This window comes from Equus asinus, chromosome 26 (genome assembly GCF_041296235.1).
Source record: "Equus asinus isolate D_3611 breed Donkey chromosome 26, EquAss-T2T_v2, whole genome shotgun sequence".
NCBI classification, from domain to species: domain Eukaryota; kingdom Metazoa; phylum Chordata; class Mammalia; order Perissodactyla; family Equidae; genus Equus; species Equus asinus.
In genome coordinates this window covers 30,547,464-30,572,780 of record NC_091815.1, presented here as the reverse complement: position 1 = coordinate 30,572,780, position 25,317 = coordinate 30,547,464, and the positions used below count along the sequence as shown (strand labels likewise).

The 25,317-nt window shown below is 56.6% G+C and overlaps 1 protein-coding gene across 7 annotated transcripts; it reads left to right on the top strand.

The window, feature by feature from the left end:
• Positions 1-1,170: 1,170 nt before the first annotated feature.
• On the top strand, positions 1,171-24,752 carry EML2 (EMAP like 2). Of its 7 annotated transcripts, none has more exons than XM_070498532.1 (22): positions 1,171-1,465; positions 3,964-4,204; positions 4,297-4,420; positions 4,602-4,706; positions 6,608-6,636; positions 6,814-6,946; positions 10,351-10,500; positions 10,995-11,064; positions 11,158-11,268; positions 12,212-12,307; positions 13,224-13,358; positions 14,201-14,300; positions 16,891-17,045; positions 17,200-17,325; positions 18,877-19,008; positions 20,793-20,860; positions 21,127-21,215; positions 21,449-21,546; positions 22,079-22,166; positions 22,837-22,932; positions 23,888-24,018; positions 24,335-24,752. In XM_070498532.1, the coding sequence occupies exons 1-22, from the start codon at positions 1,295-1,297 to the stop codon at positions 24,458-24,460; spliced, it is 2,574 nt and encodes an 857-aa protein (XP_070354633.1). In that variant the 5' UTR covers positions 1,171-1,294; the 3' UTR covers positions 24,461-24,752. The 7 variants fall into 7 exon arrangements, with proteins under 7 accessions (XP_070354633.1, XP_070354634.1, XP_070354638.1 ...); XM_070498533.1 differs by having other exon boundaries at positions 1,172-1,465; positions 6,817-6,946; XM_070498537.1 differs by having other exon boundaries at positions 1,333-1,465; positions 3,986-4,204.
• Positions 24,753-25,317: the final 565 nt, after the last annotated feature.

The window sequence follows — 25,317 nt, the reverse complement described above, 5'->3', positions numbered from 1 at the left end:
TTCTCCACAAATCGCGAGATCCGTGAGAACAAACTACTGAAACTCCAGCACCTCGAGCAGGGCCTGGCACCCAGTAGGCATTCAGTAAACATTTTTAAATGAGTGAAAGAGGTAGACACGACAGGAGTCCCCCCCCCCCCCCTTCCAGGTATGGAAACTGAGGCTCAGGGTCATAACCAGAAAGTAGTGGAGTCAGGATTCGAACCGAGGTCCATCTGGTTCCATAGCCCCGTGCTTTCACGGTCTTGCTTGTGTGTCTAGAGGCAAATCTCTTCCCGCTTTGAGATCGCTTCCCCTGCCTATAAAATAGGGTCTGGGGCATGTCTAGGCGCTGACCCTCCGTGGGGACTTGAGGAAGGTGGTCTCCACTATTCTAAAAGTCCGTTGTCAGGTTTTCTACCCTCCCCTCTTCCCCCAACATCGGAGCCGGCTCCGACAGACACCGTCAGCGGTCCTGGCGTCACAGCGGGGCCTCTGCCAAAACCCGGACTGGATAATGAAGTCGTGGGAGATGAGGGCGGTACGGGGAGGAACTAAGGGGCGGTCGATAAAAAACTGGAAGGAAAGGTTAGGGAGGGACCACAGGCTCGGGAGGAGGAGTCTAAACTCGGGGGGGGCGGAGCTAATCCTATAAAAAAGGCCGGGTCAAGGGCTCTGGGCGAGGGACTACAGCCCTCGGATGCTCAGGGGGCGGTGCCAAAGGCTCTGGGGGCGGGAATAGAACTTTAGCTCCCGCAGGATCCTAGGGGTGGAGCTAAGAGTCCCGGGGGCGGGTCTAGATAGAATAAACAAGGACTCCAAGAACTGGGCTAGAATAAGAGTTCCAGGGCGGAGCGAGTGGATATCAGGGCGGGTTTGAGACCCTAGGGGTCCGGCTCTAGTCTTGCAAAGGGGCTTTTGGGAAATGCACCAAAAGATTAGGGAGAAGGTTTTGGGGATGTGGGAGTGTCTTCCTCCACCCCATCTTCCTCAGAGCCGGGGGCTACGCTTCAGGCTGAAAAGCTGGGAAGGCCCTGCCCCTTCCAATCCTTCTGCATCCCTATTGGAGGAGGGCCCTGCGCGACAGGCTCTCATTGGTCCTGAACAGGCGAGGAGGGGGTCGAGAGAATACGCGCTGTTGTGGGCGGGACCAGACTGTACCGAAGGGGATCTCGGCGCAACCAATCCCAGCCCGAGGATTGTGTTGGGGAGCCTGGCAAGGGGTGTCCCGACCCCCCTTTCTGAACATCCTGGGGGATGACCCCGGTGCCAGGCCCGGCTCCGGCCGCCTGATGCCGGGCAGGCCGAGCCGGGGATGCTGGAACGAAGGGTGTTGCTATGGCAACGGGAGGCAGGGCCTGGGGGGGCGACCGGGCCCGGGCTGGGGCTGGGGGGGCCGGCGGTGGCTGTGGCGGGGCGATGGCGGAGCGCGGCCCGGCCTTCTGCGGCCTCTACGACACGTCCTCGCTGCTTCAATACTGCAACGGTGAGACCCCCTCCTCAGTTCTGACCCCGGCCCGCTCAGGGCTGGACCCATCTCCTCCTGCCCCAACCTCCTCCTGCCAAGTGTCCGTCTTCGCCCCATGCTGAAGATCCCCTTTCTCTCCCAGAGGGATCCTGACCCCAGAGCAAGGTCCCTGATCCCCGAAGCCGTGATGAAGTCCCTCACCCACTTCCACCCTCCCCTTCTCCCAAGGTGGCTGGATGGAGAGAAGGGGGCAGAACCTTCAGGAGCTTGGGGTTGAAGGGGGCAGGGGGGGGAGGCCTGGAGGTCTGGAGCTCTGCCCTCCCTCTCCCCTCTCGATCCCGTGGGACCCTCACCCTTCTCCCTGGCGGAGGGACAGACAGATTAGGGGGAGGATGGGATCTGGTGTCAGCTTGTTGGCTGGATGTAGGACCAGGTAGGACGACCAGAGGACTTTACCTCCACTGTACCCCCCAAATCCTCAGGACCCCCTCTCCCACCCATTAGAATCACCCCTTCTCCCTAGACAAATGGGTATGATGCCAGAAGGACCATTGGTGGGTGTCAGGCCCAGATGAGGGGAGCTGGAGGCAGAGGGGAGGGCAGACTGGAGGAGAAGTGGGGGCTGGTCTCTGGGCAAAAAGGCTGAAGGTGGGGGAATGGGCAGGAGGCGCCAAAGACTTGAGTCATGGGCGGGGTGGGGTGGGGGATGGGGGGCAGGCCAAGGCCTCAGAATATACTGGCCTCTCTGGGTGGGGGCTGAAGGGCCAAGGCAAAAACTCCTCCATTCCCCTCAGAGGGCCCTGAGAAGGGACTATCTTCCAGTTTGAAGCCCCCTACCCTGGCCACACACTCCAGTGCCAGGGACCACTGGAGTTGGCAGAGGACCAGAATGCTCCTTGCATCTTCCTCTGCCCCTCTAAGAGGCGGAATGACAGGGTGCCCAAGCCTGGGTGGAGGATCTGTTCCGCTGCTGAAAGGCTGTGTGTGCATACACAAGTAACTCCACCTCTCTGGACCTCAATCCCCTTCCTCTTCAAATGGGTATAATACTGCAACTGTGAGTTGCCGGAGCGTTAAGTACCATCATAATAGTTAATTATATTCTGTATTCGCTGAGCACACGAGCTGGGAAATGTGTTCAGTGTTTTCCACGAACAGCCTGCCACATGTGAGCTCACTACAACAGATCTCAGTGTGGGGGGGTATTAGTATTAATGGTAAGTGAGAGGGGGCTCAGCGAGAGGTGATGGCCCCTCACCTATTGGCTGTGTGACATTTGGCGAGTCTTTGCACACTACCCGGACCTCCGTTCTGTTTCCTCCTTTGCAAAACGTGATGCTGACAGGATTCCCTCTTCTTAGGAGTTCCGAGTCCTGACAGCGCTCCCCCTCCCACCTCGGGAGGCCCCCACCTTCCACTGCAGGTCCGGCAGTGGGTGGGGGGCAGGGCGGGCGAGGCCTGGCAGACGATTGGGCCGCGGGGGGAGGGAGGGGAGGGACGGACGGCTGCACTGCGGAGCCCAGCGGCCGGGTGGGGCGGCCCACAGACGCGGGATGGCAGTTGCGACCTCTACGCCCCGTCTCTGTTAATGCTACCACCTTTACTTTCACCCGGCTGGGAGCCAGGGCGTCCTCGGTTGTGGCCAGCAATGAGTCTGGGTATGAGTGGTCTGGGAGGGAAGAGGGGAGGCGGACCATCTCGGTCCTCCGCCCTCCCACTTTTGGAAAATGGGCGATGGGGGGCGCGGTGGAGGAGTTATTTGGCGGTACCTATGGGATGGAGAGGAGAGGGAGAGCCGAATCTGGGGCGTGGGGTGTAGAAGCGAAATAAAGGAAGAGAACAGAAGAGAGAAGCTCCAGCTGGGAAGAGAGTTTGGGTGTCAGATCCCCGCCCGCCTCTCCCTCCCGTGGGTCTCCTGGGTCTGCGATGCGCTACCTGCAACCCCCAAGTCCGCCGCCAGGGGCCGCAGAAACTTTGTCCTTGCGGCGGGCTCTGGGGTCGAACCCCTTGGTGAGCAGAGAGCGCGAAGGGGAGAAGACCAGGCGTGATCTTTTGGCTGGGAAAGTCTTAGAAACAGAGAGGGAGCATTAGCACCCGCGATGAAATGTTGAGATTCGTCAGAGAATGTTGGAGATCAATTCTAGAACGTTGATGTCACTAGGAATAAGTTGGTGTCACTCTTAAAATGTCGATATCACTCACAGATATTTAGCATCTTAGTCATAGAATCTTAAAACCAGAGTCGAGAGGCTCTTGATTCGTAGAATCTTAGAAGGTAAGAGAGGAAGGGACTTCCCTAAGGTCACACCTCCAGGGCGCTGCGGCAGAGAGGAGCGTGGGGGCAAGAGCTGAGAGCGGTGGGGATTTCCTCCCCCTCTGAGCCATCTTCCTTGGCTCATCTCCAAGCGTGCCAGGCCCCGGTTGTGGGAGAGGAAGGGGGAGTGGCTGGCCTCCCTTAGACCCGGGGAGGCGAAAGTGGCACATGGCGCGTTGGAGCGCCTGGGTGACCCCAGCAGCTAGCGCTTCCCGGCCTTCCAGATGATAATTTGTCGGGCACGAGCGGCATGGAGGTGGACGACCGCGTGTCGGCGCTGGAGCAGCGGCTGCAGCTGCAGGAAGACGAGCTGGCGGTCCTAAAGGCGGCGCTGGCGGACGCGCTGAGGCGCCTGCGGGCATGCGAAGAGCAGGGCGCTGCGCTGCGCGCGCGGGGCACCCCCAAGGGCCGGGCGCCTCCGCGCCTGGGCACCACAGCCTCGGGTATCTTCTCCAGATTGGAGGGGTGAGATGGGGGGGGGGACCAGGGCACGGATCTCACACTCACCTTCTATCCTCTAACCCTTCCCCTCCAGTGTGTCAGCTCTTGAAAGGCCTTCCCACCAGGACGCCCCTCAATGGCTCAGGACCACCGCGGCGCGTGGGCGGCTATGCCACGTCCCCATCTTCCCCCAAGAAGGAGGCAGCCTCCGGGCGCAGGTAAGGCACGGAAGCCGGGATCCCCCAAACCTCCTCCAAGAAGGAGGCTGCTTTTACGGAGAGGGATGGACTCATGCGCCCGAACTCCAGCGGTGGAAGGTGCGGGGACGTTCTCTCAGCCTCCCGCACTCGCCCGCTGGCCTCTCAGGCTCCACCCTAACTGTGTGCTCTCCCTTCGCAGTGCCCGCCGCTACTTGTCACCAGAGCGCCTCGCCTCCGTGCGCCGAGAGGACCCCCGAAGCCGCACCACATCCTCTAGCAGCAATTGTAGCGCCAAAAAGGAAGGGTAGGTGTCCGAGGCGGGGTCATGTCACAGAGAGTGGGGCCAGCACCCCGGATGGACATGGAGAAAGATGGGGAAGTTAGGGCGATGCCCTAGGCCACGAGGTGATAACCCAGAGCGGGGTCATCTGGTTCAGAATGCGAGGGCAGTGCCCGGGGTTGGGAGGGACCAATCTTGAGAGAGCGTGGCGAAGCGGAAGGCCTGGAAAGGCGGAGCCAACATTCAGGGGCGTGGTCAAAGACTTAAGGGGCTGGGCTAGAACCTAGGAGCCGTGGACTGTCAGGCTCTCCCGGGTGTGACAGTAGAAATCAGGGAGGAGCCAGGTTTGTGGGCGTGGCTATTAAGGTAAAGGAAAGTCCTTGCTGAGTCTCAGGGTTGGGGCCAGGGCGGAAGCCTCGGAGGAGTTTCAGCAGGGAATTGGGGGAATCAGAGGGAGGGGCGTGATTGGCATTTGAGGGCGTGGCCAGAGTGTTAGCCTGGGTGGAATCAGACCTGGGGTGGGAGGGGTCCCTGGGGTTGTGACCCGCTGGGGGCGTGTCAGGTGCAAGTAGCGGGGCCGAGCCGAGCCTGGGGCACCGCGTGGCGAAAGTGGGCGTGGCTGGAGGGCTGGGCGGGGCCACTGGTAGGCATGGTCAAATCTCAGGGGGCGGGGTCAAGAGAGTGGCTCACGTGGAAGTGGTCGTGGTCAGAATGCATGGAGAGACCACAGGCGGAGAGGAGGGCCCCGGGGGTGCGGTCAGTTATCAAAAGACTGAGTCAGGGGCAGGATCGGAAGGAGAGGTGGGTGTGATCAGAATGTTGGGCGTGGTCAACTCCCCGGAGGCGTGGCCATACTGAAGGTCTGGGCGGAGCAAAAACCCAAGGGTGGAGTCACGGTGCAGTGGGCGTGGTCAGGGCTTGGGGGCCGGACTAAGGAGGGACTGGGGTCAAAAACCACACATTTCAACCCCACTCAAATAATAGCAAATACGTACATAGCGCTATGTGCTAGGCACTACTCCAGCCACTTTACATCAATTAGCCAACTCAACCCTCGCAAACACCCCGGGAGGTACGTACTTTTATTATCCCCATTTTTCAAAAGAGGAAACGGAGGCAGAGGTTGGGCAATTTGTCCCCACTGCGAGGAAGCGGCCGAGCTGGGGTTTGAACTCAGGCAGACACGCCCCCGAGTCCAGGTTCTCAAACGACGCTCTCCCCCAGCCCCCAAAAAGAGCCTGGTCTCAGGACCCCACAGCTCGGGACCTGAGACCGCGTGGCCAGCCGGCTCCCGGGGTCAGCCGCGGAGGGCGGGGCAGGGCGCGGCGGCGCGGGCACCTCCCAGGGCCGGAAGCGGCGGAGCTGGCCCCGGCTCCACCCCCGGCCCCGAAGCTCCGCCGGCCGCCGCCATGAGTAGCTTTGGACCGGGGTGAGACCCTCTCGCAGACCCCCTCCTTCCCGCACTCCCGGAGCCTGGATCCCAGGTCTCCCCGGTCTCCAGAGACCCAGGCCGGCGAACCTCAGCCCTTTCCGCCGGCGGAGGGACTGTGGAGACACGCCCCTTCCCTTGCTGCTTGCAGTGTGGGGCACTGGGGGACTGGGGGGCGGGGAGCGATGGGAGAGCCGTGCCGATTAGGAGGGAGGGGACCCTCATGACTCCCCTCTTCCAGGACTGCGTCCCTGCCACTTCGTGCTGTGTGATCCTTGGCGTTCACTGCCTCTCTGGGCCTGTGTCTTAGGCTCTTCAAGATCAACCGAGCAAAGCACACGGCCTGCAGAGAGGCAGCGCTGCGCTCCTTACGCGGCCCCCCTTATTCAGCAGACACCTCGGGGAGCAGTGGGGTGGGGGAGCCCTTTCTCCCCTTTTCTGACCTGCCTGCTAATTAGGGCGCTTTTTTTTTTTTTTTTTGGTCCTTTCCGGACAGCAAAACCAAAGAAGTTATCTTCAGCATGGGTGAGTGAGGAGAGGGGGAGGGGCTGGCAGCTGGAGGTCGGGAGACCTGGCCATTGAGCCGTCGCCTCTTTGCCTCAGTTTCCCCACCTATTTTTTTTTTTTTAACTGAAGCCTGAAGGGGAGAGGAAATAGGGATGGGGGCTGGGGTCAGCGCCTGAACTCTGGGGCGTGTCCCAGCAGAGGAGGGCTCCGTGAAGATGTTCCTGAGGGGCCGCCCCGTGCTCATGCTGATCCCGGACGAGCTGGCGCCCACCTACAGCCTGGACACGCGCTCGGAGCCGCCTTCCAGCCGCCTCAAGCTGCACTGGGTGTATCCTTCTGGTTCAGACCCTTCCTCCCCGCCCCCGCCACCACCCCCCCCACCCCCCCCCACCCCCCCCCCCCCCCCCCCCCCCCCCCCCCCCCCCGGTCAAGAGGGGACAGAAGTCCTTCTGGTGTGGGGCTTCAGCAGGAGGGTGGGGAAGGTCCTTGTATCACTGCCCAGACCTCGGTGGCTTGCGGGGTCAAGACTCCTCCTGGACTCAGGAGGGTGCAGAGGAAGGGGGTTGGCTGAAATGACCTTTTCGGATTCATTTAAGCAGCAAATGTTTGCTGAGCTCTTTCCGTATGTCATATTCTCTTCTGCGTGCGAGCTGTGTTCTGGGAGATCCATGATGACACAGAAGCCCGCGATTAAACAAACAAGATAATTTCAGTTAGTAATAAATGGTGGGAATACAGTAACCGAAGCTTGCGGGAGGCGAGTCACTGGGTTTCTCTGAGGAGAGGGCCTTGGAGCTGAGAATTGAGTAATTAGGAGCCAGCATAGAAAGAACTAGAAAGAGAATGTTCCAGACAGAGAGTGTGGCAGGTACAAAGGCTCTGTGGCCAGAGGGAACTTGGTGTGTTTGAGAAACGGAAGAAGTTGGTAATGGTTAAGAACCCCATCCTGGAGCCTGGCAGAAGTGGGTTGAAACCTCAGCCTGGCATCTGGCTGGCTGTGTGACCCTGGGCAAGTCACCTTGCCTCTCTGTGCCTCAGTTGCCTCCTCTGTAAAATGGGTGTCATGCTCGCAGATTCACGGGCCTGTGAGACCATGCGTCAAGATGCTGAGCTCATAATCTGTGCTCCATAAACAGTGATTGATAAGATGCTAACTAATCGTCATGGGGCACTTATATGCCGGGCGCTGCTCTAAATTCTTTCACGTATAAATACGATGAATAATAGGATCCTTCTCTTTTCTAGAATTGGGCATGTGTTTTTGCCACCAGTGGCCTCTGACAGCTCTCTGAAACCTGCAGGTTGGGAATTATCACCCTCACTTTCCAGATGAGGAAAGCGAGGCCGAGAGTGGGGACAGAGCCCTCTCCTGGGGAGTCAGAGCGGATCTGAGGCAAGAACTCTGACTCTGGGCCCAAAGCCTTTTCCACAAAGCCCACTGTGGCTTGGGCTCGGCCTCCTAGGGACCTAGGCCCTGTCCTCTTCTCTTGGCCTTGGTTTCCACTCTGGAGCAGGCAAGGATGTTGGAGCCCAGAGCTTCTTCGAGGGAGCTGGAAATATTCACGAGAATCAACGAACACCAAGCCGTCATGCCGGGCTGCATCAGATGACAGACAGCGGACACTTCAGAAGTCAGGGCGGGCCTCAGGTTTCCCAGGTCTAAGATGACTATGGCTGGAGCCATTTCTACGGGGTCAGGATACCCCTGTTGACACGCATTCAAATATTTTCTGAATGTCTGGAGCCAAAGGCTGGGCGCCCAGTTGTCACCATGACAGGGTCTGCCCACCTCGGGCTCACAGTCCGGTGTAGGGACGGGCTTCTTGACAGAGACAACACACAGTGGGCAGGGCTGGGACCGGGGAACCCCGAGGGGGCAGCTGAGCCAGCCTGGGGGTCAGGGAGGGCTTCCCGGAGGAGGATTCTAGCAGTGAACAGAACAACCCAGTCTGGGCCACCGTGGAATTCAGTCTCAGTGGCGAATAGGGACAGTTAACTAACTGACTAGATGGTTACTAAGTGGGGTGAGTCCACTTAGTGGAGGAAGCAAGCCCGAGGGCTGCTCTGAGGAGTCATAGCTGAGAAGGGGGGCAGGTAGAGTGTACTAGGCAGAGGAAGGTTAGGGCAAGACCTGGGGTGGGGGTAATGACCTTGGCATTTTGAGGCACTCTAAGATCAGAGAGCAAGGGAGGGCAGGAGCCCTGCCGAGGCTAGGGAGGGGCCAACCAGGCCAGTGGGAGGAGCTTGGACTTTCTCTGACGGCACTAGGGAGCCACGGAAGGTTCTAAATGCGGGGGCAGAGGGGGGAGAGTCAGCCATTCCTTCAACAGATACTGATACTGAATTCATATGTCTGCTGTCCACCAGGCTCTGATCTGGGCGCAGGGGATCCAGCAGTGAACAAAATGGACAAAGATCCCTGCCCTCATGGAGCAGACATTCTAGATGGGGAGACAGATAATAAGTTAAACAGCATGTGGGATGCTGATGTGTGCATTGCAGAAATATGAAGGGGACTGGAGGAGGGGGCAGTGAGGGTGCATGAGTTTGCAGTTTTAAACAGCTCGGGCAGGGGAGGCCTCTCGGAGGAGCTGACCAGAGACCTGAAGGAGGTGAGGAGCCATGGAGAGGTGAGGAGGAGGAATACTTAGGTGGAGGGAACAGCAGGTGCAAAGGCCCTGAGGTCAGAACAGGGAGGAGGCTGGTGTAACTGGAGCTGAGCGAGGAACCACGGCCCAGATCAGGCCAGGCCTCGTGCCTGGGCTTTTGCAACGACTATGACTTTTGCTTTAAGTGAGATGGGACCCTTGGGAAGCTTCTGAGCTGTCTTGGTGTTAAGAAGTTTTAACAAAATCCTTCTGGGGGGAGGGGGCAGACAGGAGGTTATATTCATTCTCTGTGGCTGATGTAACAAATTACCACGAACTTGATGGCTTAAAACCACAGAAAAATCTTTTCTCACAATTCTAGAGGCCAGAAATCCCAAGTCAGGGTGTTGGCAGGGCCACGCTCCCCCCAGAGGCTCAGAGGGAGAATTGGTAACACGTCTGTCTCCTAGCTTTTCGTGGCGGCTGGCAACCCTTGGCATTCTTTGGCTTGTCGCCGCTTCAGTCCATTCTCTGCCTGTCTTCACTTGGCCTTCTCCACCCTGTGTCATGTCTTTTCCTCTCTGTCTCTTAAAAGGACACTTGGGGGCCAGCCTGGTGGCGTAGTGGTTAAGTTTACACGCTCTGCTTTGGTGGCCCAGGGTTTGTGGGTTCGGGTCCCAGGTGCCGACCTACACGCCGCTCATCAAGCCATGCTGTGGTGGCGTCCCACGTGCAAAATAGAGGAATATGGGCACAGATGTTAGCTCAGCAACAGTCTTCCTCAAGCAAAAAGAGGAAGGTTGGCAATAGATGTTAGCTCAGGGCCAATCTTCCTTACCATAAAAAAAAAAATAAAAAGGACACCTGTCATTGGATTTAGAGCCCACCCATATAGTCCAGGATGATCTCATCTTGAGATCCTTAATTACATCTTCAGGCTCTTTTCCAAGCAGGGTCACATTTACAGGTCCCGAGGGTTGGAACATATTTTGGTGGACATATTTTTGGGGGTACCATCATTCAACCCCCCTCAAGTGTAGGAGTGGAAGGAGGAAAACCTAGCTCCGATGACCTTGTTGAGTCTGGTCGTCCATCAGCACGTGCGATGCAAAACAGGCTCCTTAACCGGCCCGGGCATCTCCAGCTACGGCTACCGCGGCCGAGACTGCCGGGCCAATCTTTACCTGCTGCCCACGGGGGAGATAGTGTACTTTGTGGCCTCCGTGGCCGTGCTGTACAGCGTGGAGGAGCAGAGGCAGCGGCACTACCTGGGGCACAACGATGACATCAAGTGGTGAGGCCTGGGAGGGGACGCCAGAGAGCTCCGGATGCTGTTAGGGGCGGTGGGGCTCAGCCTACAGGCTGAATTCAGGGGAGACAATGTGGACTGACCATCAATACGTCAAACGCCGGGGGATTCACTCAAATGCCTGGAGTTTTCACTTCATTTGGAAATTCCGAGCTGGCACCCTAGATGGTCCCGCAGCCTGTTGGAGCCCTGTCGTGGCCGCCCTTTCAGTGGCCGCAGTCTCCTGGCCACCATTTGTAGTACAGGCCTGCGCCCCGTGGGCATTTGAATTAGAGACCCCAGGCCTGAGTCTTGCTTCTGAGCCCTGGTACCCAGAGAATATCCCCTTATTGCTACTGAAGGACTAAGTAACTGTTGATCGACTAAATAACTCACTCAGCCAACTTGTGGCATGAATAACCAGGCATCCCGATCGTGGCCTGCTGCCGGAGGGGTCCCTCCCTCCCTGAGCCCTGCCCATCTGGCCTCTCTCTCCTCAGCCTGGCTGTCCACCCGGATATGGTCACCATCGCCACTGGACAGGTGGCGGGCACCACCAAGGAGGGGAAGGTAACAGAGTGGAGGCAGCAGGACCTGGGATGGGATATCGGGGGCCAGGCAGCCGGGCCCCCCAGGAAACAGGCTTTTTTCTCTTTCCTGCAGCCGCTGCCACCCCACGTGCGCATCTGGGACTCAGTTTCCCTCTCCACCTTGCACGTGCTGGGCCTGGGGGTGTTTGACAGAGCCGTGTGCTGTGTGGGCTTTTCCAAATCCGTAAGTGCCATGCCAGCCCTCACCCGCCCCTTTGGGATGGAGGCCACGCCTTCCTTGTGACGTCATGGGCGCAGGCCACGCCCCCTTCCAGGGCTCCATCTGTTGGTTGTCCCCAAAGTCCTCAGTGATCCCCTTCGATCCGTTCGTGCTGTCACGTTAGTTTTCGCACCACCTTTCCTCCTGGAAGGGTCCTTATCCCTTAGGCATTTTGAAGCCGCGCTGTTCCTTGCACGGTCTCAGATGGGTGTTGGCGGGACGCGGAGCTAAGTACAGAAATCCAGAGTAAGCCTTTAGGAATTTGTCGAGAAGTCTGACATTCCCGCAACGTCCACGTGTGTGATTGGTGGGTTTTAAAAAACAAAAATCAGATTTTGGCATTTTTATCATATTTTACCCAAGTATTGGTCTGCAACGGATCGGCGAATAAAAACAACCCCCCACAGATAGTTTACGCAGCAGAGCCTCGCTGGCTTTCTGAGGCCTAGGGAGACATCTCAGAGCTTTGGGGGGAAAAAGCTATTTTTTGCCAAAGTTCGTCGGGGGGCGTGGGGGGGGGGAGTAAAAACCCTGCGAAATCAAAAGTAACCTGGGCTTCACTAAAGGTGTAAAAAAATTATGGCGACTTTATTATTTCATTTCCTACACATAAAAGTCCTTCCATATGAAAATGAAGATTCGATGCTCTCAGCGAGAATTCCTGACTGTGTGATGGCTGCAGAGAAATTGTAGCTGAGGGTCAGTTAGATGAATTTCTTAGGGACGAGTCATTTCCAAGGGAAAATTAGAAAAAACCCTCTAAAATGTGGGTATGGCCCCTGGATGGGGGCCAGGGCCTTTGAAAGTCTTCAAACAGGCCTGAGTGGTGGATGCCCCAGCGGGCAAGGTGTTGGGAGGGGATGGATCCTGACCCACTTGCCCCTCTTCTCCCCTTCTCTCCTCCCAGAATGGAGGCAACCTGCTCTGTGCGGTGGATGAATCCAACGACCACATGCTGTCCGTGTGGGACTGGGCCAAGGAGGCCAAAGTGGTGGATGGCAAGGTGGGGTGACTGTTCTCATCCTCTCTCCTTGGGGTGCCCCTGTGGGACTGGCCGGATCTCAGAGGTTAAGAGTCTGGAATCAGATAGACCCACATTCGAGTCCTGGCTTTGCTGTTTGCTGGCTGTGTGACTTTGGGCAAGTGGCTTGCCCTCTCTGAGCCTTGGTTGCCTCATCTGTAAGTTGGGGTCAATGGTAGCATCTTCCTGGTAGGGCCTTGGCTTTGATGTTGGGAAACGGGGTGGGTGACCTGCGTCTACAGAAGTGTTTCTATGAGTTGGCTGCCAATTCTACGGCCCTCTGATGTCTAGACAGACCTTGACTTGCATGTCTGGGTGGTGGCTTATTTCACAGATGAGGAACCTGAGCCATGGTAGAGGGGAGAGCTCCTTCCTCAAGGTCACACGCCCCTTCTGGGCGAGGGGGAGGAGACCCAGGTTCTGGAACGGGGCCCGTGGTTTGGGGAGAGAGAAGTGGTTGAGAGGCTGGGCTCTGGCGCCAGACCTAGGTGAGTTGATTCTGGACATGACTCTTACCTGGCTGTGTGGCCTTAGGCAAGTGACTTTCCCTCTCTGAGCCTCATTTCTTTATCTGTCATAGGGAGGTACTAATGAGCCTCCCCTCACAGGGTACTGTGGGGTTAAAGGAGTTAATGGATGTAAAGAGCTTAGCCCAGTGCTTGGTGCAGAGTCGGGCTCTCCAAGTGTCTGCTGTTATGTTGATGAAGAAGGCAATAATGCTTTGCTGGCTGGCCCTGCCTCCCATACCTTAGTTTGCTCATATAGGAAACATACAGGCAGGTAGAGTGTGCAGTGCACAACCCACACAGCTGTACAGGGCAATCCTCCACCGGGTGGGTGTGGTGGCCCCCCCTGGTGGCTTTGAGGTCCTCATTCAGAATCTCCCCACTCCCCAAAGTGCTCCAACGAGGCCGTGCTGGTGGCCACCTTTCACCCCACAGACCCCACCTTGCTCATCACCTGCGGGAAGTCTCACATCTACTTCTGGAGCCTGGAGGGAGGCAGCCTAAGCAAGCGGCAGGGCCTCTTTGAGGTGAGTGCCAGGGCTGTGGGGACGGGCTGGCCCTGAAGGAGGCAGGCAGGGACACCCGGGCAGACAGCCAGATGCCCCAGAGGGTCCCAGAGGCTGGGGATTGTGGGGATGCTGAGATGTCGCCCCTGGGGCTCAGCTTCCATGTTCATTCCGGGAGGATGATCCTCTTAAGTCTTCGAGGTTGTGAGGACCAATGGGATGAAGAGCTAGCAGCTCCTAGCAGATAGTAGATGCTCAGTGCACGGGTGCTGAGGTTGTTGATATTATGGATAAACACAGAGAGTCAGAGGCCAGCTGCCCGAGAGAGACGGGCACCGAGACAGAGAATCTGAGCGGGATGCAGACGGCCTGGGAGGGGAGACGCAGGGGCACCTCAGACGGGGCTCCCGCTGCCTTTGGTGAGAGTTGGGGCTTCCACCCCAAAAAGAGGGGCCCTGAGAAGACCAGGCGCAGACAGAGATGAAACAGAGACACTGAGAAGCGGAGTGGGGGCAGGAAGGGGACCTAGAGAGAGACCGAAGACAGAGAGGGGAGGAGAGAGGGCGGGGCAGAGGGAGGGAGCCCAAAGGGAAGACAGCAGGGGAAACCGAGGACAGAGAGGGAGACAGAGTGAGGGAGGAGAGAGAGGAGGCGGGACGTGGTCCAGGGCTGGGAAAGGGAGAGAGGATGGTCAGAAACTCTAGGCGACGCCAACGCTCCATGGAGGTGGGCTGCAGATGGCGGTGCTCCACACAGGGCCTCACCCGGAAGCGTGCAGGGGGCCGCTGGACCACAGTCCTGGAGGATGGATGGGCACTGGGTGGCCACTCTCTTCAGTGACACCTTCTTCTCCCCCACCATAGAAACACGAGAAACCGAAGTACGTGCTGTGTGTGACGTTTTTGGAGGGCGGCGATGTGGTCACCGGGGACTCTGGGGGGAACCTCTATGTCTGGGGCAAAGGTCAGTGTCACCCCACCTGTGTCGTCCCGAACCCCCTTTGGCTCTGGCCCCCTTCCTCTGACCCTGCCGCTGTGGAATGCGTGATAAAACAGGCTACATCTTTCCTTGTCCAGTTCCGACCTCGCCTTCAAGGCTCCGCTCCAGTGTCCCAGCCCCATGAAACCTTTACTTATTGCCCACCCTTGTCCTCTGCCAACCGAAGGTTGGGGATCCAGTTTGAATTGCAAATGAGTGGGTTAACCCCGTTGTGGATGGCTAGATGGAAAGGTTGTTTGTCCCAGAGCAATGAATGAATGAATAAGGGAATGAATGAAGGAAAGGGTTGTCCTGTCAGTGGATGGTGGAATGGGTAAATGAGTGTGCTGCCCTCCTTCATGGGGGATGCTTCGGTAATGGATAACTGAATGAATGAATGGTGGGCCCCTAATGGATGACTTTGAGAATGAATGAATAGGTCGTTTCCCAGGCAGAGGATGAATGAATGAATGAATGGTTAGCTCAACCAGTGGATTCATGTGTTGTGAAGAATGGATTGTCCCAGGAAGTACATTGATTACTGAATGAATATATGAGTTGATTGGCTTCCCAATGGATGGATGAGCAAATGAATGAATGGTTGTCCCAACCAATGGATGAATGGGCTGTCCCAGCCAAGGCTCATGGGAGCAATAAACTTGCCCCCGCCTTTGGGTGAATTGTAAATAAAGGAATGAATGGGTTGTCCCAGCCGGTGGACAGTGGGAAGAAATGAGTGCGTTTTTGGGCCTGAGTACTTTTGCTTTTGTGTACTTTATGCTCCTTCTTCAAGGCTGGACCGAATATTATTCCCATTTCACAGATGAAAAACATTGGGTCCAGAGAAGGGAAATGACCCAGACCCAGCAAGAGGCTGAGCTGGGCGGAGTCAGGGCGCTTGGTTTTTCAGGCCACCTGCCCTGCCGCACACGGGTTTATGGGAGACAGGCCTGAGCCAGGTGTCGCTCCGTGGCCTTGGGGAAAGTCTTGCCCTCTCTGGGCCTCAATTTCCTGCCTGTTAACCGTGGGGGAGGCAGGAATTAGCTGAAGTACCAGTTCTCCAGACATGGAGGAGCTCGGCGCCCTGGGGGGTTCCCCCAGGCAGGGGCAGGGGGAGAGGAGTGGGTTTGGGGTTTGGACAGGCCTGGGTCCGGGTCTCAGCAGTGCTGCGTGCCCTCCATGGGGCCATCAGAGAGTCACATGCCTTCTGAGACTCAGTTGCCCCATCTGGAATATGGGTATAAGATCACTACCTCCTTCACAGGGTTGCTTGAGCTTTCCTTGAGATCAGACCGCTGAGAATAAGCTCAGAATAATTGGCAGTCTGTCTTTCCCAGAAGCCTGTAAGGCCCCTGAGGGCAGAGACTGGCTCTGATTCATTTCCGCAGCCCCTGTCCCACCAGTGGGTCCAGCCTGGGGGCTTTGGGGAGTTGGATGGGCGGGTGGCTCGTAGGGGGACAAGATGGTGTCTGTACACATGGCATCGCATCTCAGTCTTCAAGGATGGCAGCTAAAGAGGGATGCTGCTTCCCGCCTCCGAGTCCCTGCCCCGCCCCCCTCCCTGGTCTGGCGCCCTTCGCTCTGGTCCCCTCCAATTCTGGTTCTTCTCAGAACCCAGGGTAACTCTAACCCTGTCCTTCCCCTGCCCAATCCGTCCTTCCTTCCGGTTCCCTCAAGACAAGGTCCAAGTTCCTCACCGAGGCATCAAGCCCCTGCGGGGTCTGGCCCTGCCTTCTCTCGCCCCTTGCGTGTTACACTTAGTCACACCAGATTTCTTTTTGTTCCCTAAATAATCCATGCTCCCTCCTACTCTCTGCCCTTAGAGCACATTGTTCCTTCTGCCTGGAACACTTTTCTGCCCTCTGTTGTCCTAGCCAGCTCTTACTTAACCTTCAGATCCTTGCTCAGCTGTCTCCTCTGCCAGGAAGCCCTCCCTGACTCACCAGGCTGGGTGCCTTCTCTAGGGTCCCACAGTCAGTCTCCTGGGTTTTCCCATCCCAGCCCCAACCACCTTGGGTTGTCACGGAGTGGTAGTGGGTCTGTCTCCGCAAGTGGACTGTGAGTCCCAGGAGGGAACTGATCTGAGGTTGTCTTGGTCACCAGTGTGTCGCCATTATCACCCAGCATGAGGCTGGGCCCAGAGTAAATGCTAGTTAAGTAACTGTTGATTGGATGGGTTAATGGGTGAATGAATGGATAGGTAGACTGACAGATGAGTGGATACGTGGGTGAATGGGCAGAAGGATGGGAAAATCGATGGAAAATGGGTGGATGTTTGGATAGAAGGATGGATGACTGGGTAGTCAGATGAAAGACAGAATGAATGGATGAGAAGTGGATTGATGGTGAATGGATGGGTGGATGGATAGATGTTAGTTTAGATGGCTTAGTGAAGGGTGGTAGGGTGTTGGAGTAGATGGGTGGTGGATGGTTGGATGGGTGAGTGGAAGGGTGGATAGAAGAATGGAAAGGTAGGTGAATGGCTGGATGTAGGCCGGAGCGTTTGAGCTGCTTTTGGGGGTCAGTACAGGGCAGCTTCCCCATGCTGACCCCCCCCCCCCCGGCGGCCCCGCAGGTGGCAACCGCATCACACAGGCGGTGCTGGGCGCCCACGATGGCGGCGTCTTTGGGCTCTGCGCCCTGCGGGACGGGACGCTGGTGTCCGGAGGGGGCCGTGATCGACGAGTGGTCCTCTGGGGATCCGACTACAGCAAGCTGCAGGAGGTGGAGGTGAGGAGGGGGAGAGGCTCATATGAAGGTGAGGACACCTCCCCACATCCCACTGGGGCCCCTAATGCTGACCCTCCCCTCCCTGGCATGTTACCCCCACCCCCATGTGCGTCCTACGCTCATCTGCCCGCCCTCTCCCCTCTGGCCCACCCAGGTCCCGGAGGACTTCGGCCCTGTCCGCACTGTGGCAGAGGGCCGGGAAGACACCCTGTACGTAGGGACCACCCGCAACTCCATCCTGCAGGGCTCCATCCACACTGGCTTCTCGCTGCTCATCCAGGTGAGCAGCTCTCCTGCACTCGCCCCCCTGCCTCCCCAGCCATCTTTCCGGCACCATCCATCCGTCCTTTCTTCCCACTCCCACGTCCCCTCCCCTCGCTGCCCCATCCCTTTTCCTCTGGCCTGGCAAACGCCACTGGTCTTCCCTTTACGTGCTCCCGCTCCATCACCCCACCCTGACCCAGGACCCCTCCCAGAACTGCCAGCAATGGGTTAACTGCCAGCATAGCAGGGGGTCCCCAGGCGCTGCCCCTGCCCTTCTGATCAGGGCGGTGTCCATTGCTGTTGGGAAGTGCCCTGGCAGGTTGTCACACAGGCCACATACACCTCAGGCCACGCACCTCCCAGGTCTCCAGCTCCCGGGATCTGGGAAGGTCCTCTGGAGTCCTCCCTCCTGTGTGCCAAAACCCTACCCCGACCCAGTTAAAAACCCACCTACCAATAGGCAGTATAGTATGGTGGTCAGGAGTATGGATTCTAGAGCGTGACTGCCTGGGATCAAATCACAGCCCTGTCATTCACCATTAGCTGTGTGATTTAGGCAAGTGAGTAACCTCTCTGTGCCTCTATGAAATGGGAGAATAACAAACCAACCTCATGGGGTTTTAGGAGGATTTCCTGAGTCGGTTCGTATGCAGCAACGGTGCCTGGCACAGAGTAAGCGCTCAAAACCTCTTGGCCCAGATGACTCATTGCTTCTTGGTCCCTGTTCCTTCACGGCCGCCATGAATTTTCCCTCATATGGATTAGAGGAAATCAGGGCTGCTACCTTTAGATCCTGTTCTGGCTCTAGATTCTGTGGAGGAAGACAAAGAAAAACAAGGGCTGGAAGGAATTTCCAGGTGTCCCAAGAAGGGACCTAAGAGACCCCTAATAAGATCACCAATACTCTATCTTATTAAGTATATTATTAATATAGTGACATGTTATTAGAATTACATTAATTAGTAACATTAATTATTATGCTACTATAAATCATACTCATATTGATGATTGATGTTATTTATTATTTATTAATTAATAATAGGTTATTAATAATAGCCACTTCCATTTTGTGAGCAGCGTCACTACCAGCCTCATACACTTTCTGTCCATGGTTTGCGTGAGCACAACCCCGCCATGGGACACGTACACTGATCAGGCCCATTTTACAGAGGATTAAACTGAGGCTGCAGGGAGCAGTTGCCTGCCTAGGTGACGGTAACAGCCAGAGAGCTGAGGTCAGACCTGCCAGGCTGACTACCCACCTCGGGGGTCCCACAGCCTTCTTGGGGGCACCATCTGGCCCCCAAGCTCAGGCTGCTCCCCACCATGCTCTCTTGCCTCCCGCTGTGCAGCCTGGAGGGCGGAGGCTGGGGGGAGGGGCACCATTTGCCTGGAGCCACACTCTGTGGGTGGCCTCCTTCAGACACTGGGGAAGGGGTCTTCCCTGGGTCACCTGTGGGGCAGGATGTGTGGCTGGCGCTGGTCCCGCACGGCTTTCTGCCATCAGGCGCGTGGGGAAAGGGCCTGGGTGGGCGGTCTCCATGCTGCCGTCTCCCCTTTCCGCCAGGGCCATGTGGAGGAGCTGTGGGGCCTGGCCGCGCACCCCAGCCAGGCACAGTTTGTGACGTGCGGGCAGGATAAGCTGGTGCATCTGTGGAGTGCAGAGTCCCACCAGCCCCTGTGGAGCAGGAGCATTGAGGTAAGGGGACAAGGGACTCGACATACCCTTTGAACAGCACAGAACAGAACATGTCAGGGCTCCAGGCATCAACACGACACAACCGACTGGCCCGCGGCCTCCGCCACAGGCAGGAGGGCGGGGAGTCAGGAACCACTCCGTTCAAGAAAATGCTATTGTCATAGCTGCACTCAGGAAACAGGAAGCTGTGGCTGCTTGAACTGTTGGCTCCAGCGACACTGCCTCATACATGTGGCTATTCAAACTTAAATTAACTTGAAAACATAAATAGAATTAAAAATTCAGTTCCTCAGTTGCACTAGCCACATTTCAAGGGCTCGGCCGCCACATGTGGCCAGTGGCTACCATATTGGAAAGTGCAGGCATAGAACATCTCCAGCATCGCAGAAGGTTCTATTGGACTATTTTGCTTTAAAGTGACCCAATATTGGCCACATATGCGCTAGCCAAGAACAGATACTCTGTGCCCTTGCCTTTGTGTGCACGAGGCTAGTGACGGCTCCTGGGGTGCTGGCATAGCAAGTCTCATTGCTTTCACAACCAAACTGGTCGGTAGAAGTGGCAGGGGTGGGGCTTCTGCCTTCTGCAGGGCACAAAAGCACAGCTGACTGTTGGACCCAAATCACAGTGGAACCCGAGCTGCAAGGGATTCTGGGCAGTGTAGTTTCTAAGCTCCCTGCCTGTGCAGCATGGGAAGGGCCGTTAGAAGGTCAGTCCACCGTATCCCCCACACCACCTTGTGAGGCTTTGCTCCAGGAATCCCTCCAGGGTTCCCTCTGCTCCTGGAACACTTGATGGCCTTTGGACTTCTGTGAATCGCGATGGTAGACCCCGGAAATGGTTAGGGCCATGTATATAATCCTCATCCTGGCTCTCTTAATTGAGCACCTACGATATGCCAGGCCCTGAGCTCAGCACAGCACTTCTCTAGTCTGCTGGGGCATTGGGATCCCCTGGGAGTCGTTAGAAACACAGAATCCTGAGACCCAGGCACAGAGAGTCAGATTCAGGAGGTCTGAGTTTGGGACCGGAAGTCTGCCGTTTGTAATGAGCTCCCTCAGGTTAATCTGATTACGGGGCTCTGTGGATCACACCCAGAAAAACTCGTTTAGCACTTTCCCTGCGTTGTCCTTTTAACTTCTCCCCACAGCCTCCACTTGGCAGTAGGAAATCCTGGAAAGTGTTGATCCCCATTTGCTAGATAAGGCAATTGAGGCAGACAGGGAAAGTAGTTTGATGTCATATAACTAGAAAATGTCAGAGCCACAGTCTGAATCCAGGTCTGATTCCATGATCCTCTATTGCCTGTGAACCAAGATGCCCCCCAAATTTAAAATTGGGTAATACCCAGTGCTGCGTATTCAATAAAAATGTGGGGAAACGGGCACTCGGGCATGCCTGGTGCTAAGCTGATATGCTTTTATGGAAAGCAAATTGGCATTAGATATCAAGTCTTAAAAATATGGCTACTCTGTGTCCCAATAGTCTTGCTTCTAGAAAATTACCTAAGGAAACCATTTTGGATGAATCAAGTGGTGGGAATTTAGAGAAGGCGCAGGAAAGGATCCAAAATCAACAGTGGCAGCAGGAATGTTTTCCCTTTGAGCGGCGTGTTTAAGGAAAGGGGGATGGTTTCCAGGGTGTCTGGGGCAGTGCGTTCCTGGAGGGCAGCTGCGGGAGGTAAGAGGCCTCATGCCAGGCTGAGAGTTGGCTCTGAGGCAGGGGAGTGGCCAGATGGATGGGGGACCCCAGCTCTCAGCGCCGGCTCTTCTCTCCCTCCTCAGGACCCCGCCCGCTCTGCTGGCTTCCACCCCAGTGGCTCTGTCCTGGCGGTGGGCACAGTCACTGGCAGGTAAAGCTGAGGAAGGCATGTGGGGAGGGCGTCTCTGCTCCCCGGGGACTGTCCCTTGACCACACCCTCTTCCCTCCTGCCCCAAAGCCCACAGAGAACATTAATTAGGTTCTGACTGTTTACTGGGCCTTCATCTCCCAACATTCCCCTGGAGTCAGCCTCCCTCCCAAATCACTTCTGAGCTCCTTCCTTCAGGCCCGAGATGGCCACCCTTCTCTACCAGATCCATTCACCCCTCCTCCCCCAACCACGCCCTCTCCTTAAAGATGGCTGCTGCTGGACACAGAGACCCATGACCTGGTGGCTATCCACACAGATGGCAACGAACAGATCTCCGTGGTCAGCTTCTCTCCAGGTAAGGGGCTGGGCCCGGGACCCTGGAGAGGCCAGGTAGGGGAACTGAGGCTCAGAGTTACTGGCAGGGGGAAGGGGCGGAGCCTCTGCAGCAACACCTGGGGGTGGCACCGGGACTCGAGCAGGGATGGAGCTTGGAACTGCTGAAGAGTCGGGGATAGTGGGGGGCTGAAGCTGAGAAAGGAGGGCGCGGAGCCTGGGTGCCTCCTCATAGCCCCCCTCCCCCTCCCCCAGACGGGGCGTACCTGGCCGTGGGCTCCCACGACAACTTGGTGTACGTGTACACGGTGGACCAGGGCGGCCGCAAGGTCAGCCGCCTGGGCAAGTGCTCGGTGAGTGGGCAGTGGCCCCCAGCCTGCGCCGCCACCCGGTCTAGGGGATGCAGAATTAACCAATTTTCTACCTCAAGGGAGCACAGCTTCAAGACTCTACTGACTCTGCCCTGATCACATCAAGGAGTCTTAGCCCCGCCCACACATGTCCCCCTGCCCCTCCCCCGTGTCCTAAGCCCGCCTCCTTGTGTGGCCCCGCCCCATGGATCCTAAGCCCGCCCCTTCGTGTAGCCCCACCCCCTCACGTTCTAAGTGGACCCTCTGTGTGGCCCAGCCCCTGGCATTCAAAGCCCACCCCTCTGTGTGTAGCTCCGCCCACATGTCCTGAACTCCCGTGTGTTCTAAGCCCTTTTGTCTAGCCCCGCCCATCAGTCTGGCCCCGCCCCCCGTAGTCTGGCCCCGCCCCGTGCTCCAAGACTTGTGTATCCTTTAGCCCCCGTGTGTTCTCACCGTGCCTCTGTATTTTACCTTCCACCCTTCCTGATCTAGTCCAGTCCCCTCCAGCTCTAACTCCACCCCTTCCCTCTCCCAGGGCCATTCCAGCTTTATTACCCACCTGGATTGGGCCCATGACAGCAGCTGCTTTGTCACCAATTCTGGGGACTACGAGATTCTGTACTGTGAGTTCTCCGAGACCCAAAGGCGTTCCTCCCTCAGCCTCCCTATTTTTGTTTTTTTTTTTGAGGAAGATTAGCCCTGAGCTAACTACTGCCAATCCTCCTCTTTTTGCTGAGGAAGACTGGCCCTGATCCCATCTTCCTCCACTTTTTTTTATACGTGGGACGCCTACCACAGCATGGCTTTTGCCAAGTGGTGCCATGTCCGAACCCGGGATCTGAACCGCGAGCCCCAGGCCGCCGAGAAGTGGAACGTGGGAACTTAACCACTGTGCCACCGGGCTGGCCCCTCAGCCTCCCTATTTGCATGTGCGATTTGCAGAGAATTCCCTGAATTCTGGGAGGGGAGGCGGGGGCTTCAAGTCTCTCTCCTCTGGTTATCTGGCTATTCTGATTGGTTGGTCTCCTGGCTTCTGTTTTCCTCCGTGATGGACCCCACTTGTAATTAATTCCTCCCCTTCCTGGTTGGAGGGGTGAGCTAAGCAGATGCTCCTGCTCAGGCCCTGGGGTGTCGCGGCTCAGGATCGTGCCCCTCAGCCAGTCTGCAGAGGTGGAATAAGCTCTGGGACCCTGGCCTTCTGTTTCGGACCTCAGCATCCGTTGTCTGTGCAATGGAAGGGTTGAGTCAGTAGTTCTTTCCACTCTGAAATCCTCCCCTCATTTTCCGCCACAGGGGACCCGGCCACCTGTAAGCAGATCACTAGTACAGATGCTGTGAGGAACATGGAGTGGGCCACGGCTACTTGTGTCCTCGGGTTTGGGGTGTTTGGTAAGTTCTGGAATGAGGAAGGTCCCACTGAAGACAGGAGTTCCAAGAAACATCCCTGACTGGTGGTTTTCACATTCTCTTGTTGATTACCTCCAGGACAGGAAACTCACTTCCTTACCCATGTGGGTAATATTTGTGTAAGAGGAAAGGGTAGAGTGAGGTGACTGCTCAGGTCCCTTGGAGCTGTAATGAAATGAGACCAAATGGGTGGTGACACTTGGCGCAGAGAGACTCACACTGCCAGTATCCCAGCCACCCATTCATTCAGGCATCAATGCAATCAACACATACTCCCTGAAACCTCTGTGCCCAGCCTTGGGCTAGGCAGTGCTGGGACACCGTGGTGACCATGACAGCCCTGGCTCTGCCATCCTGGGCCTTACAGTCCAGTGGAAAAGACAGATCTGTCCCTAGACAACCCAATTGTAGACCGGGCTGGGACAAGGAAGGCCAGAGGGGGCATGTGGCTCAGCCTGGGAGGGAGTCAGGGCGGGCTTCCTGGAGGAAGGGACATGCAAGCTGGACCTGGAGGATGAGGAAATACATTCTCCCTCTCTACACAAAGGGAATAATAGCACGTGCAAGAGCCCAGAGGTGACGCAGAGCTTGGCATTTGGAGCAATGCAGGAAGGCAGGATGGCTCAATTATTGCAGAGTTCAAGGGGAGCACTGATGAGGTTGAGGCTGGAGCAGTGGGGGGGACCAGGCCAGGCAGAGCTTGGCAGTCATCGTGAGAAACCTGGGCTTTCTCCTGAGGCCACAGGGAACCATGGAAAGGTTTTGAGCAGTTGAGGGACACAATAAGATGTGCATTTGGTTCCAACTCTCAATCCTGGCTAGAGATGGGCTCGGTGAGATGAAGGCTGGGGTGCTGGGGCTGGGGCCTGTTCGCCTCGGGGGGGTCCCTGGCCCCAGCTGACATCTTACCACCCCCTACTCCCCATCTTGCCCACAGGGATCTGGTCCGAGGGAGCCGATGGCACCGACATCAACGCTGTGGCCCGCTCCCACGATGGGAAGTTGCTGGTTTCAGCTGATGACTTTGGCAAAGTCCACCTGTTTAGTTACCCCTGCTGTCAGCCTCGAGTGAGTCCTTCTGGGGGGCTGCAGGGTGGAGGTAACAAGCAGGCAAGATTGAGGCAGCCCTCTCTCGGCCTTAGTTTCCCCATCTGTACAGGAGGGCGGTGGTTTGATCCCAAGGGTCTTTCTTAACCTGAAAGTTGATGAATTTCATAATCTGTAGTGCTAAAGCTCTGAGCGTTGGCAATTCTGGGATCTTCGGTTCTTTGACCCTTATTAACTCAAGACATATTTATTGAGCACCTACTGTATGCCTGGGCGCAGGGGAGGCAGTGGTGAACAAGACAGACGACCTCCTTTCACTTTTTGTTCCCTATCGCAGGCCTCCAGCCACAAATACGGCGGACACAGCAGCCATGTGACGAATGTGGCCTTCTTGTGGGATGACAGCGTGGTCCTGACCACGGGGGGCAAGGACACCAGTGTGCTGCAGTGGCGGGTGGTCTGAAGTGGGGGTGGTGGTCCCAGGGACATGGGGCCAGAGTTGAGGCAGGTGGTAGGGCTGGAATTCTATTTTCGGGAGATGTCTATTGCCGAGTAGAGTAATATATACCCAGAGTATATCTATAGCAGAGGGGGTTATGGGGGCGGGAGGGTGGACTGACAGAAGTCTCTATTTATCAGGGTGGGAAGAGGGGTCACATTGCTTTGGGAGAGCCCTTAGGGTGTTTGATTTGGGTGTTTTTTAAGTTTATTATTTTGTATCATCCAGAAATAAAGACACGAGCACTGAAGTGGGATGTCTGGCTCTGTGTATGTGGTGTGTCCATACACTGAGTGTGTCTACAAGCAAATGTGTATGAGGAAGGTGTGTGTGTGTATTCCAGTGTCTGTGATGAGGGACCATGACTATTTAGGTCTTTGTTGGTCTTTAAGCTTGACAGAAACCAAGTTTGCTGGAACTTAGGCCAAAAGAGAACTAAATTGGCCCACTTTGCCAAACAAGGAAGGATAGACGTGTCTCTGGGCTTCAGGGCCATCGAACCAAGGTTTTGAGGGCAGCCAGGGTCCTCTATACCTTCTCTGACCTTCTGCAAGTCAGCATTTTTCTCAGGGACCAGCCTTCATTCTCCACACCACAGAAACATGGCGCCCAGCAGCTTCAAAGCTCATATCAACCAGCCTTCGGCCCCCAGTTCAAAAATCCCAGGGAAGGGGCTGGCCTGGTGGCGCAGCGGTTCAGTTCACACATTCTGCTTCTCGGTATCCCGCGTGCGGACATGGCACCACTTGGCACACCATGCTGTGGTAGGTGTCCCACATATAAAGTAGAGGAAGATGGGCATGGATGTTAGCTCAGGGCCA

Excerpts from the sequence above, each read along its gene's own strand:
- EML2 (XM_070498532.1), top strand. The coding sequence starts at position 1,295 with ATGCTGGAACGAAGGGTGTTGCTATGGCAACGGGAGGCAGGGCCTGGG. Across the intron at positions 4,421-4,601 it reads GAGGCAGCCTCCGGGCGCAG|TGCCCGCCGCTACTTGTCAC; the intron begins GTAAGGCACGGA and ends CTCCCTTCGCAG. Across the intron at positions 14,301-16,890 it reads CCTCTATGTCTGGGGCAAAG|GTGGCAACCGCATCACACAG; the intron begins GTCAGTGTCACC and ends GCGGCCCCGCAG.